Source organism: Scomber japonicus, chromosome 8 (genome assembly GCF_027409825.1).
Source record: "Scomber japonicus isolate fScoJap1 chromosome 8, fScoJap1.pri, whole genome shotgun sequence".
NCBI classification, from domain to species: Eukaryota; Metazoa; Chordata; class Actinopteri; order Scombriformes; family Scombridae; genus Scomber; species Scomber japonicus.
The window spans coordinates 21232960-21247487 of NC_070585.1; the positions used below are offsets into that span (position 1 = coordinate 21232960).

Below are 14528 nucleotides of genomic sequence, written 5' to 3' on the forward strand. Positions count from 1 at the left end.
AATGCAAGTTCAAAACAACAATCAACAATTTTCAAAAATATACACAAGGAATGACTGTATACATGTGAAACTGTACCGGGATACAAATAATGCAAAGAAGTGACACATGCATGCAGTGCTGCAATAAATATTACATGGTAAAAATGGCACGTTACTTTTTACATGTTAGTGCTCAATTGATACTGGATCTTTGTGGCCGATGTCAATATTGAAATTAGGAGTAAACATTTTTTAATATATTATCCGATTGTCTTATACAGTATAGAAAATACACATAAACACACATTTTTGCTCGCACAAATTAACATTCTTTTAGGTTAATAAACAGTTGTGACAAAGGCATGATATTTTAAAGTTCAATAAACATTATTGTATAAAATGACAGCAGTGCACTGAAATAGTAAAGTTCAATGATAATTTAATCATTGTAAATAACTACAAACAACACATGACATAAAAAACATATGAATGTATTTTAAACTTGAATTACGAAAAGGGATCACATACATACATATATAAAATACTGCCATCATAACTACCTATATCGGTCCAACTCTGAAACATACAGTACATGGTTCTGTACAGTACAGCCTGTTCACATGTACACTAATGAGTGAAATGTATTGCACATTTTGTATTTTAAACTAAATAAATATGTATACTTTAGTATAAGGTTATATGGTAATTTTAAGGATTTTAACATTTCTTATAAAGTAAGATTTATCTCTCATTTGAAAATGTATTAATTAGTTAATATAGATTTGGGAATATAAAATATAGGGTTAGGGTTAGGATATTTTATGAAAAAAGTCAAAAGTCTGGCATGGGCTTGATTGGCACTGTGACACTTTTTAAGGCCACGTTATGATTTATTTAAAAATATAAAACATATTTTTTTCAAATAATGAAAAATGGCAATACAACTATGTATTTAAAAAATGAGGAAATAACCCTCCTAGTCAGTCTTAAAGGTCTGACTTCAAATGTAACCCCCTTTGTAATCATCAACAATTTCATAAGAAACTGTAATTTAATACACTTTTTTTCTCAGCAACTGTAACGGATTATAGCTATATTTATTTTGTATTTAAATCATATAGGCCTAACTCTCTCCCTCTCCTCAAATCAAGGCTAAAAACTCACCTTCAGACTTGCATACCCCACTTAACCTGAACTGCACCACCTCACCTTACTCTGTTTTGTCTGTTCTACACTATGGTTCTACACTATATTTTATCTGTTTTGGTAGTTATTGGTCTGTTTATTATTTACTGTTTTGTTTATTAATTGTACGGTGTCCTCGAGTGCCCAAAAGAGGCGCCTTCAAAATAAAATGTATTATTATTATTATCATTAAAACTGGAGGGCATCTTTAAACCAGAACGCTTATTTCAAAGCACACAGGAAGTCTGCTGTTGCCATGGCGCCATCTTGTGTCGGGAGAGGTTACTGCAACTCAGTCGGTATAAAAAAAAAAAACACGCTTGTGCAAAAACTACTTTTGTACAAAGTACTTCCGGTGGGGTCACCGACTAGCTTTTGCCGTGAATCTTCCCCGTGTTTACCGACGTACCGTTTTCCTATCATGCGAGCGTGTTTGTGCTTTAGCTTCACTTCTCCGGTAAATAACGGTCTTTCTTTAACGGCCGCGTTTCTTCAACCGCCCTGCCTGAGCTGACTCCACGCGCCGAGGCGGTGAAAAAGAAAAGAGGAAGCAATAGCCAACCATCTTTCTTCTTCTGCCAGCAATAACAAGAAAGAGACAAGGCTAGGTTTAAGTGGAGCTGTGTAGTTTTCAGTTAATTGTTTTATAGTGGATAAAGAAGTAGCCTAAAGCCTGCCCGTGTTAACAGAGACAGCAGCTCTCGGACTCATCCTCATCCTCCCCGGCTAACCCTGGAAGTTATCACAAGACTGGCTGTTAAGAATTGGTATCCCCCGTTTTTTCATGTTTCCAACAGGTTTATCTTCCCCTAATCCCCCACCACCGCCAACCCAGGAGGCTAGACCAGCGGCTACTGATGTCAAACACGACAGCGGTAACATCACATCTCCGAAGAAGAGGAAAATAAACGGCTCCGAGAGGGAAGACACCACCGACACCATCTCCTCTTCGCCTCCCAAGACCCTGAATTCCTCCTCTTCCTCCTCCTCTTCTTCCTCCTGCTCTCCCACTCCGCTGCACATTCAGAAGAAGTTGAGGTTTGAGGATTCAGTGGATTTCATTGGACTGGATGTGAAAATGGCTGAGGAGGCTGCTGCCGCCGCCGCTTCGTGCTCCAATAACAAAAGCAAAGCCGTGTTCCTGGCCGGCGGCGGCGGCGTGGGGCACCATGCAAACGGACTGACGAAAACCGCAGGCTCCGCCACCTTCTCCAACAGTAAACCCGGTGCTGCCAAGAAACTAGTCATCAAAAACTTCAAAGGTACTACTGGATGAGATTCGTCCTCCGAAAAAAACTTAATTCAAGTACTTATGCTACAGGTTCATATGGTTTTATTTGAACAGGTTTAATGTACTTTGGATAGTTCTGTCATTAATATATACTCAGAGTCTTATGGTCCTCTCTGTAGAAATCTGTGATTGTTTATTCTGAACCATTATTATTATTATACACTACAGTAGACAACTCTACTATGTATGAATATTTCTTGTTGTAATTTACATTATTCAGTGAAATGAGTAGTTTAGCAGAGGGGCTTGAACACTTGCAGGGCATTGTATGTCAAATTCTCATTAGGAGCTGAGCCCCTCTAAAGGTCTGGACTTGCATATAGTCTTCTGGGCCCCCAAAAAGCTTCATCACAGTACAAAAGTGATCAATTTAGCTGATTAATGCTTGGTTATCAATACAATACCGTCAGTTATAAATAAGACCTAATACATTCAAAAACATTACATATTTTGGAAAAATTTGGCAAAATTATGTGTATTTTGGTCCAGTCACATTAGCGTAAGTGTCACAATAACTTGATTGACACAAGATATTTTGACAAGAGTCTTTTTCTTAGAAATGATCAATCATAACCAAGAATTTAGGTGGAGACTTGCATAGATGAATTTAAATATTAATGAATTATTTTGTCTCTAAAATAGTGATAATGACCATTTATAAGATAAGATAAGACAGCCTTTATTGTCATTGTACAGTCACCTATACAATGAAATTGGGAGTGCCACAACTGAAGGTGCATAAGTATAAAAATACAGACAAAGACAAGAATAAACAAAACATCCCATATCTCAGTCTGAGTAAAAGCTCACATCTTCTAATGTCTTTTTTTGTCCAACCAACAGTGCTGAGAAAGCCTGGGACACTCCATATGTTTTAAAATTGTGTATTAAGATTGCCATTAATTCTTCACTGTTACAAATAAGAACTAATAGATGGGCCCAAAAAAAAATCGTATCCAAATTTGACAAAGTGATGTATATTTTGGGTACAGTCACATTTGTATTTAATTTGACCGGACCAGAGTTTAGATTAGTTTTGACTAATATTATTTTTGTGGTGGTGACTGTTTAGAGTTGCAACCAATTATTATTTTCATTATTGATTAATCATTTTATCTATAAAATGTCAGAAAGTAGTGATGACTCTTACAATGTTTCTGAGCTGATGTCTTCAAATGTCCTTTTTGGGGGTGTGTGTCAAACCAGCAGTCTAAAACTTAAAGGTAGTTTATTATCGTGAAGGACAATGAAAAGTATCAGATCTTCCCATTTGAGAGGCTAAAACCAATTTTTAAAAAAAAGCTTTATTAATATTTTATTATCAATATAGTTGAGATTAATTTTCTGATGGTCTAGTAATTGATTAATTGTTGCAGCTCTACTGTCATAGGTCATTTAAGTCAGCTAAAAGCAGTCAACTATCCTCTAAAATCATTATTGTAATTTGGTAATAAGTCTATTAAACAACTTCAAATGTTATGTATCCAAATCTTTAAATAGACCTCAGTTGTTTTAAAATAGCACCACTGTCACTGGGACTGGTGACACAGCATAAAAGTCCACTGAGGTCCACTGTGGGGGTCCTGCTGAAGTTGACAGTGTTGTCACTGCATTTTGTGTTTTGCCTCTCACACAGAAAAACCCAAATTGCCAGAGAACTACACACAGGAGACCTGGCAGAAGCTGAAGGAGGCAGTAGAGGCCATACAGAACAGCACTTCAATCAAGTACAATCTAGAGGAGCTCTACCAGGTATCACAGCAGGCCTGTTGACCTCTCAGAAGCTCACTGTGTGGTCTGTAGAGAGCTGCTCCTGTGTTACCATGTTCATGCCCTTAACTGAAACCAGGTTCCCATAAAAACAATCTTTTCTTTTGTCCCCTCAGGCTGTTGAGAACCTGTGCTCCCATAAGATATCTGCCAAGCTTTACAAGCAGCTGAGGGCTGTGTGTGAAGACCACATCAAGGCACAGATTGATCAATTCAGAGAATATCCTTTACATTGTTTTGATAGTTTATTCCCAATTTTAGTCTCTAAGTCTGACCATTTATTAAAGCGATGGTTCGGCGTAATTTTGACCTAGCGTCATATGCACCATTACGTCTATCTAAACACTGCCTCTGCCCTTTTTTTCATTTGGTCGCAAATTAGTGGAGTTAGAGCTATCACCCGACCAACAGTGTATCTCGTATATTACCCCACAGTGCTCTAACTCCACTAATTTGTGACCAAATGAAAAAAAAGGGCTGAGGCGGTGTTTAGATAGACGTAATAGTGCATATGACACTAGGTCCAAATGACACCGAACCATTGCTTTAAGTGTAGTTTAGGGCATAATCAAATTACAGTAAGAGTCATGAATTCAATCGTCATTCGCCTTAACGTTGTCCTCACGGATGCCCTGGACAGTGTGCTTTTCCTGAAGAAAATTGACAAGTGCTGGCAGGATCACTGCAGACAAATGGTATGTACCTCAACGATTCAAGTGGAAGTTGTCATAACCCCCTAAAATCTAAATGTTATCATAACAACACCTCCCATAACATTTGTGTGTCATTTAATTTCCATGTTTTTATTGTCGCTGTAATTGTCCATATATACTGCAAAGAGATTTTTTTAAGGCACTTTCAAGGGGGCAGAAAATCAGTCCTTGTTTCAGGCAAAAATCAATTCTTAAGTTTAGCTGAAGATAAGAGGAAGCTGCATCATTTTAAGGCACCTTTGGACTGTGCAGCAACAATCGTGTAAGTTTATTGCGTGTCACATTGTGCGAGATGCCTTGGGTTAAATCTTGGTACCAGTCTTTGTCAGACCGTACAGTGTCAGATTGTGAGGGGTGAATCGTAGTTCTACGATGTGAACACGAGAAAGTGTACGAAAGCAGAGAAACATCATCAGCTGTTAATCATCTGCGGCACGATGTTTTAAAAATGTGGCAAAGTCACACAAACTTTACCTCCTATGGTTTCTGGTTTTCATGTGTCACTGATGCATTAAGGAACACAAGTGTGTCAGTTTTCCCTAAACTTAATTTTAAAACCTACATTTAGGAAATGTCCCACTGGTCGGTGTTTTCCGTCATTTCATGTAGTATTCTGATTGGTTTGTTTGTGATGTGGTCGTAACGACAGTTGCACTGTGAGAATTTGGTCTTACATTTCTGACACAGTCTTTGGTTAACAAAGCTCCAAATCGAGTCTCACTGTTTTGAATTGACAGCCAAAGATGTTTCCATGTTTCTTGCACAGTGTAAAGGCGCCTTTAGACAATTGAGGTGATTATATGTTTTTGTTTCTATTCTTCTGCTGCTGCTCAACAAGGAAACTCTGTCTGTGAAAGCATAGAGAGGGAACTTCATAGTTAAAACATTACAACTTGATTTTTACTTGATTTGTCCAACACACTGTTGAGGCTTCATAACAGCTTCAGCTGAACTTCAGAAAGTGTTTTACATAGAAAGAACAGTGTATCATCACATTGAAATCACTTTTTTCATTGCTGCCAGTATTGACAGGAAGAACAGTTACAGTGATCAATAATGCTTTAGATGTACATAAAGTATGTGCATATTATACGTGCTGTTTTAAGATAGATTTGTAAAGACGGTATTCCACTGTGTTTTATATTGCTCCTTCATATAGCTGAGACTAATGAGAGATTGATTTTAAAAAAGTTTGTCAATATCAACATGGCAGATATGCTGACTTTCAGTCCCTAGTGTGATTTAAGCTCCAAAAATGCTAGTCTGCACTCCAAAGGGTCATTTAGAGCCACAACAATTAATCAATTAGTTCGGTGACAGAAAATAAATATGCAACTATTTTGATAATGAACTAATCATTGTCAGTATTTTTTCAATCAAGAACGTCAAACATATTTTGGTTCTGGCTTCTAAAATACAACACTTTCTTGTTTTTCTTTGTCATATATGACAGTTAATTGAATCTGAAGGTTTTTGAAGGTTGAAACAGACAAAACAAGCAAATTGAAAAACTCACTGTGAGCTCTTTTTTTCAATTGTTTTTAACAAGTGATTAATAAATAGATTAATTGAGAAAATACCCAGCAGATCAATCAATCATGAAAATAAGCTCTACAGTCATTAGACTTAACTAGTCTGGTAAAGTCCCACTTCTTTTAAACTCTGTACCCCCAGTTTGTAATGAAGACTTTCTTTCAAGCCCAATTTGAGATAAATTAAGATAAGGGTTATTTTCTCATACTTACGAAAAGGTTCATCAGCACCACACAAAATGTTTTATTTTACTACGCTAACCATTTTTACAGCCTGAGTAGTTCTCCTAGTGACGTGTTAACTGACCTTCTTATGTTTGTGGGATGTCTCTAATTAAAAAAAGAATGACGTCAGTGTTTTTCACTCATTTTGAATGTTTGTCATTGTTTCACAGATCATGATTAGGAGTATATTTTTGTTTTTGGACCGCACCTATGTTTTACAAAATTCAATGCTGCCATCAATCTGGTGAGTGATCGTTGATGTTAGCTGCTCTACAATAACATTGGCCAGTATTGTTCTTTAAATTGGTTTTAAAAACAAGGTGCTCTGGTCTGCAGGGACATGGGTCTGGAGCTGTTCAGGTTCTACATAATCAGTGACCTGAAGGTCCAGAGTAAAACCATTGATGGGATTCTGCTGCTCATTGAGAGGGAGCGAAACGGAGAGGCGATAGACCGCAGTCTGCTGAGGAGCCTGCTGAGCATGCTCTCTGACCTGCAGGTAACCCTATGTTCACCTTTTTGTTGATTCACACACAAGTCTCGACTGTAAATCTGTATTTGAAAGTCAGGATTGCACCTGAGTTTTTTTCTTTTCCTGTATGACATGAAATGTGGTTTGGCAGCTGTTTGTTTGTGATTATCACCTTCTCAGGAGTGTGACGAGCTACTTCCTGTTGACAAACGGCTTTAATGAAACAAGTGTTCTCTCCATCCCTGACAGATTTATCAAGACTCTTTTGAACAACGCTTTTTGGAGGAAACTAATCGCCTGTACGCTGCAGAGGGACAGAGGCTGATGCAGGAGAGAGAGGTGATTTATATGACCCTCGTGCTCTGTCCATTTTTTGTTGTTTTGTTGTGTATTTTATTTATTAAATCCTGATGTATAACTGGACAGCCATTGTGCAGGGAAGCGACATTTTAATGCATCTTAAACATGAATTATAACATCAGGGTTAGAATGAAATAGAAAAGTTTCACCATTTTATGCTGATGTTCAAACACTACACAAGGACCTATCACACATATTCAACCACGACTGCACTCATAAATCCATAACAAAGGAAGCCTCATATACACCTTCAGCGGTTCAAAACACAGCCTTTTGTCAGCCTTTTCACTTGCTGATGCATTGCATTGAGACACATTTTCACTTTTATCTTTATCTTGTCTGTGTTGCATCAGGGTTTGACAGCTCAGCTTTTGATGTTTTTCCAGAGGCTGTAAAAACATTTGTTGGTATATAAATATGTTAATATAAAATGAGTTCAAAAGCTAACTGTACATACACACATTTAACTCTTACATAGCTAACTTAAGATGAATTTACTGCACTATAATAACAATCAGATGTTTGTATGCTAACATTAAAAAGTTAAACACACAAACTCAAGTTAGCTTAGCGCAGGAAGTATGGCTGGCTGAGTCAGTGTTATCTTTCAGATCTCTTCTTTAAACAAACTGTTTTCTGAGTTTATCCAGATTTTACTCATGTTTTATACATGAATTGTCTCTTTAGCTCTGTGTTTACATTACTGGATTTTAAAATCTATGTTATTTCTGTTGGTTTTATATAAATAAAGGATATTGTCATGTTGCCTGAATTATTAGATACATTTAGATGGAATGGAAATTAATTCAGTCATTCAAGGCACATGTAAAATGTCTTTTAGCATGTAAGAAACTAAACTATTATTTATTTATATTATAAACTATTGCTTGTTGTGTGATGTAAATGTATAACAATAATAATAATAATAATAATAATATCTGTTTTTTTCCTCCTTTCGTAGGTACCAGAATATCTCCATCACGTCAACAAACGCTTGGAGGAGGAGGCAGACAGAGTCATCACATATCTAGACCAGAGCACACAGTGAGTGTTGGACTGCAGTACTCGGTTAACTCTGATGGAGATCTGTTTGTAACCAGACCTTTTTTTTCCCCCCCCTCTCTCAGAAAACCACTCATAGCTACTGTGGAGAAGCAGCTGCTGGGTGAACATCTCACTGCTACTCTGCAAAAAGGTGAACCACAGTAATTTATATTAAACGTGAAGTAAATGTCTACCATGTATTGAGACTTTTAGCTTTTCTGTCTGTCTGAATACATGCTGGACATTTGAACGCTTGCAGTAGCAGCTGCAGTTTGTCAGAGTTTATATGTACTCACACATTTCTGACTGCTTTTGTCGGACATTTCTAGGGCTGACTCACCTGCTGGATGAAAACAGAATTCAGGATCTCTCTCTTCTCTATCAACTCTTCAGTCGAGTGCGAGGCGGTGTACAGGTCCTCCTGCAGCACTGGATAGAGTACATAAAGGTAGGTCTGCAGGAGCTCTCTGAAGCTCTTTCATAGGTTTTGTTTGAAGACATTTGGAGATTTTCACAAATTTTGTCTTTGATGTACAACATGTTCTATAATATCTTTGAACTCAATGTCTAGGCTTTTGGAAGCACAATTGTAATCAATCCAGAAAAAGACAAAACTATGGTGCAAGAGCTGCTGGACTTCAAAGACAAGGTGGATCACATCATCGACGTGTGCTTCATGAAGAACGAGAAGTTTGTCAACGCCATGAAGGAGGCTTTCGAAACATTCATCAACAAACGGCCAAATAAACCTGCAGAGCTCATAGGTTGGTTTTAGACTCAATGCACTCAGTCAATGAGTATACATTCCAAACAAACAATTGTACTCTTGTTTATTAAAATATTTCTTTTCACAGCAAAACATGTGGATTCAAAACTGAGAGCAGGAAACAAAGAGGCAACGGATGAAGAGCTGGAAAAGATGCTGGATAAAATCATGATTATCTTTAGATTCATCTATGGTAATAATAATATCACATTTGCTTTCTTTTTAGGATTTTTGCCTCTGTGGTTGTTCCTTAATGTATTTGTATATTTTCATTTTAGGTAAAGATGTTTTTGAGGCCTTCTACAAGAAAGATCTGGCCAAGAGGTTACTAGTTGGAAAAAGCGCCTCTGTGGATGCTGAAAAATCGATGCTGTCAAAACTGAAACATGGTATGTTGAATTGATCAGCATGTCTCTATATAACACACTGAGTTTGGAATAAATGACACAAACGGGATCTTGACTTGATCACTTCTTTGTGGTATTTTGTCAGAATGCGGAGCGGCGTTCACCAGCAAACTGGAGGGAATGTTCAAAGATATGGAGCTTTCAAAAGACATCATGGTGCAGTTCAAACAGGTAAGAACAACATTGGTGTGTACATGTAATGTGTGTACCTGAAACATATGATTGATTGTTTTAACAGGAGAGATCAATTGGAAGTGTGTAATAACATTAATTTAGGTTAGACTCTGGTGATTAGTTCACATTAACGTGATAGATCTTCATTAAGCCAACAAAAGACAACAAGGCCAACAGACCGAACAAAAGAGTCTAGATGCTGTTGGTGTAAAGTCAGCAGATAGAAGATGGGGCCTCTCATTTGAATCTTTAGGATGATCCTGAAGGACAAGGTTGCCATGATATCCATCCATCCATCCATCCATCCATCCATCCATCCATCCATCAATCAGCAGTGTGTCGAAAAATGCAGCCCATTCATTCATTTCAGTGAAGTGAATGTATTTGTACAGCAAGGGTGCAGATGCAGAGGCCTCCAGGGGGAAAAAATGCAGGGTCAGCCAAGGAAAATGCTGACTTTCAACTTAACTTTATTGTCCCTTGGGAAATTTGTTCTGTAGCCAAATGAAACATAAAATACACAGACTTAAACATACCATCTTTATCATTGTAGTTGAACACTGACTGTCTCTCGCTGACTTTTGTCACAACTGACTGTGCTGGCCAGTCAAATACATGCAAGCACACATTGCTGGAAGATTTTTAAAACATTTTTTTTATTGTGATTGAGGATAAAATGACGCATCAGTAATTTTACAGAGTTGTAAAATCCTTCCTCCATACTGTTTGACCACTATGCACTATTTTGCCATCTGACAAGTCTTTAAATTTCATATATCTATTACTCAAACCACGTCTCCTGGATCCTGTGTCATCACCTTGTCTGTTCCTGAAACAACACGCCTTCACAAACGCAGCCCCTTTTTTAACACTGCTGTTTTCAGTCTGAACATCCGTCAACAGATCAGGTTTCTTGTAATGGGGAAAAAAAGTTGGATTTGTCTGTGAGGTGACAGGTGGATATCACGTGTGTCTCATTTGTGTTTCTTTAGTATATGCAGTGCCAAAATATTCCCGGCAACATTGAGCTGACGGTGAACATCCTCACTATGGGTTACTGGCCAACTTATGTCCCGATGGAAGTGCACCTGCCCCCTGAGGTTAGAGCTGAACAAATATTTAAATTTTCATATCATGCTGTTTTTATAACCTGCTGTGCAATAAATATACTGAGTGTTGCTTTGTAACACATCTGTTATCTTTGTCCAGATGGTGCGACTGCAGGAGATCTTCAAGACCTTCTACCTGGGCAAACACAGTGGCAGGAAACTCCAGTGGCAATCAACACTAGGACATTGTGTCTTAAAAGCAGAATTTAAAGAGGTGGAGGAATGATTTCCAGGAATAATCTGGCTTGTTTTTCCTTAGAAGCAAAAGCTAAATGCTAATTGCTCTCTTTGATTTTTCTCACACCAGGGCAAGAAGGAGCTGCAGGTGTCACTTTTCCAAACACTTGTGCTACTGATGTTTAATGAAGGAGAGGAGTTCACTCTGGAGGAGATCAAACTGGCAACAGGAATAGGTTTGCATGATCACATCAGCATCACTTAGATTTAATGATGAAGAAATGGGTTTGTCGAATGTTCTTGACTTAGCCCAGCTGATCTAAAACACTATTTGTGTGCCTGTGGGTTTACAGAGGATAGTGAACTGCGTCGGACTCTGCAGTCCCTCGCCTGTGGAAAAGCACGTGTTCTCACCAAAATCCCCAAAAGCAAAGACGTGGAGGACGGGGACAAGTTTTCTTGCAACGATGACTTCAAACACAAGCTCTTCAGGATCAAAATCAACCAGATCCAGATGAAAGAAACGGTATAACTGTGTTCTTATACTCATCTCCCTGCTTCAGGGTCATGAGATTTGGCAGTTATGTTTTAATGTATTGTTTTTCCCACAGGTGGAAGAACAAGCCAGCACCACAGAAAGGGTCTTTCAGGATCGGCAGTATCAGATTGATGCTGCGATAGTGCGGATCATGAAGATGAGGAAGACTCTGAGCCATAATCTTTTGATGTCCGAGGTGTACAACCAGCTCAAGTTCCCTGTCAAGGTGATTAGTACAGTTGTTATCCTTTTTTTTTATTTATTTTTTTTTTTAAATCAAAATATGTTCTTTCTGGGACATTTTAGAGTTGAAAATAACTTTTACTGCTCTCTGGTGGACAAACTAAGAAGTGGAGACACTGTAAATGTGCTTAAACATATTCTTGTATTTTTTTTTTTTTTATACTTAAGTTTCTTATTACTTAGCAGCATGAAGTATATTTCCTCACAAATATCTGCAACAAATTAACATCAGATTTATCGGTCCAGCTCTAATGAGGATATCTTTCATAATGAAGTGGCAGTCTCTATCGCTTTATTTTGCAGTTGTACTCTAAATTAGCGCTGCAACAATTTGTCGATTAATTGATAAGTCAAACGATGATAATCAAATAATTGTCTTTGTTATTTTTAAAGCAAATATGTTAAATTTGTTGGTTCCAGCTTCTCAAATGCAATGATTTAATGCTTAGTCATTCATGGCAGTAAACTGAATATCTTTTTGGAGTGTTTGTTGGACAAAAAAAAAAGACATTTTGAAAACATTTGGCTCTGAGGTATTGGAACGGCCATAATCACTATTTAATCATTTTGTCTGTAAAATGTCAGAAATCAATGAATCAACAAAATAATCAACAGATTAATTGTTAATGCAAATAATCTTTATTGCAGTTCTACTTTAAATTACCATTTGTATTTAAAGTACCTCTTTGAGGGTGTTCATATTGTAAAACCATTAGTACTTCTCCATCTATAAACATACAGCCTTTCTGTGCACAGTTTCATAGCAACACACTCTGTTAGTGAGCTGCTGCTCCCATTAGCTAATAATACTGATTAATAGTTAAAGTGGTGTTGATTCAAGACCATTTACAATAATAATATGTAAACTGTTTTTCCAAGCAGGGCTTTTGTATAGTACGTTGCCTGGTGGAAGTGGGATGGCTACCATGAATCAGCTTTTCAGTGTGCTCACTTCACACTTCAGGGTAAAAATAATCAGAAGTGTTAGCATGTGCCTCATCTGGTAACTTCACCTCTCTGTTCTTCTCCCTTTCAGCCTGCTGACTTGAAGAAGAGGATAGAGTCTCTTATTGACAGGGACTATATGGAGCGTGACAAGGAGAACCCCAACCAGTACAACTATGTGGCTTAAAGAAAGAAAAAGTGACAGAGAAAAAAAGAGATGCAGACGGTCGAGTCAGGCTGAAAGCTGATCTGAGTGATCGGTCTCGTAAATCTTTTGCTCCAGTGGATGTTTACCATTATCATCTTCAACCCAGCGACCGACAAGTGAATGGATACTGCTCCACAGGATTTTTGTCAGGGGTCTTGTGATCCTGTGGACTGCATGCCCATTGAAAAAAGATTATTGTCCATATTTCTCAGTGTCTCTGAGAGAATTGGGTGACCTTGGACAGACAAAGAAGACACAGATGTTGTTCCGTTTGCTCTTTTTTTTTTTTTTTTTTTTTTTTTTAATGGAGAGGGAAAATATTTATTTTCAAACTTAGATTCTTCTTTGTCCATAGTTTGAATCAATATGCTCTTTGTTATCAAGTCACTTTTTCCCATTTTGTTCACTCAGTACCCCAAACAAATGCTGACACACCTAACAATGCTTAAATGTACCACAAGTTGGAGAGAAAGAGGATCAAAAAAAAAAAAAAAAAAAATTAAATGATGTTTGTTTCTTCAGTCAGTGTCAAATGTGAGACTATTGAACTAACTAACATTCATTGCAGAAATTTGAAAGCTGTGTGATATTGGTGTCAAATGTGTGATCCTGCAGCAGAGTTTTACAACCTTAAGGCCACGTCGCCACCTGTCAAAGCTGTGATCATGAACACACAAAAGTACAAAACAGTATGTGCCAAAAACAGGAGCACTTCTTTTATTATAGGGTGTATTCAAGCTGCTAAAACAGTTGTACATGTATCTAGTTTCTCCTTTTTTGTTTTTTTGTTTCTTTGTACAGTACATACCTAACAAAAGTGACATTTTAAACAACCCCATCTGACAGCTTTTTAGGTTTTTGTTAACCCTTAGAAAGTATACTAAAAGCACAATGGCAGCAGAGTCCTTTTCCTCACCTTCCCTCTGTGTCATGCAACATACACACTATATTTGTGGCTGGACCGCTGTGGGACAGCCCTATAAACACAAATGTCTATCCCTGACTGACTTATGAGGTTACACAATGGTGCAACTTAATGACTCAGTCAGCCAGTTACTTAACCCATTCACTTCCTGTATCCGTCAATTAAAAGCCCTCAAGTGTTTCATACACAGTCCAGCCATATACTAGGCTTTGACCTAGTCTTGTTTTTTTTGTAAATGTCCCTGTGGGGCTTGTAGACTTTGCTGAAAGTGAGGAGAATTGAGTGGATTGCATCAACTTTTGAGTGATAACTGAGGAAAAAAAACATGATTGATTAGACAAGCCCTTGTTTGTATGAGTCTGTTAGGTTTATTGCTTCAGATTAAAATAACTGTTTCAATCGGGGGGTTTTCTTTCTTTGATCACTGGTTTCTCAACATTTTTTCCTGGTGTCTTAGTGGGTCTT

General features: G+C 37.6%; 1 protein-coding gene across 1 annotated transcript; it reads left to right on the forward strand.

Moving 5' to 3' along the window:
* The first annotated feature begins 1524 nt into the window (after positions 1-1524).
* cul4b (cullin 4B) lies at positions 1525-14464 on the forward strand. The gene is made up of 20 exons (XM_053323965.1): positions 1525-2426; positions 4092-4207; positions 4342-4445; positions 4851-4920; positions 6866-6939; positions 7032-7194; positions 7417-7506; positions 8489-8571; positions 8655-8722; positions 8901-9019; positions 9143-9335; positions 9426-9530; positions 9616-9726; positions 9830-9915; positions 10911-11018; positions 11128-11241; positions 11335-11440; positions 11558-11730; positions 11816-11968; positions 13022-14464. The coding sequence occupies exons 1-20, from the start codon at positions 1949-1951 to the stop codon at positions 13115-13117; spliced, it is 2610 nt and encodes an 869-aa protein (XP_053179940.1). The 5' UTR covers positions 1525-1948; the 3' UTR covers positions 13118-14464.
* The last annotated feature ends 64 nt before the right edge of the window (positions 14465-14528 follow it).

What these genes read in the sequence shown, in the direction of transcription:
- cul4b (XM_053323965.1), top strand. Translation starts at nt 1,949, where the DNA reads ATGTTTCCAACAGGTTTATCTTCCCCTAATCCCCCACCACCGCCAACC. An exon ending in AGGATCACTGCAGACAAATG is followed by an intron (nt 4,921 to 6,865) that starts GTATGTACCTCA and finishes ATTGTTTCACAG; the next exon opens with ATCATGATTAGGAGTATATT. An exon ending in ACTGGATAGAGTACATAAAG is followed by an intron (nt 9,020 to 9,142) that starts GTAGGTCTGCAG and finishes CTCAATGTCTAG; the next exon opens with GCTTTTGGAAGCACAATTGT.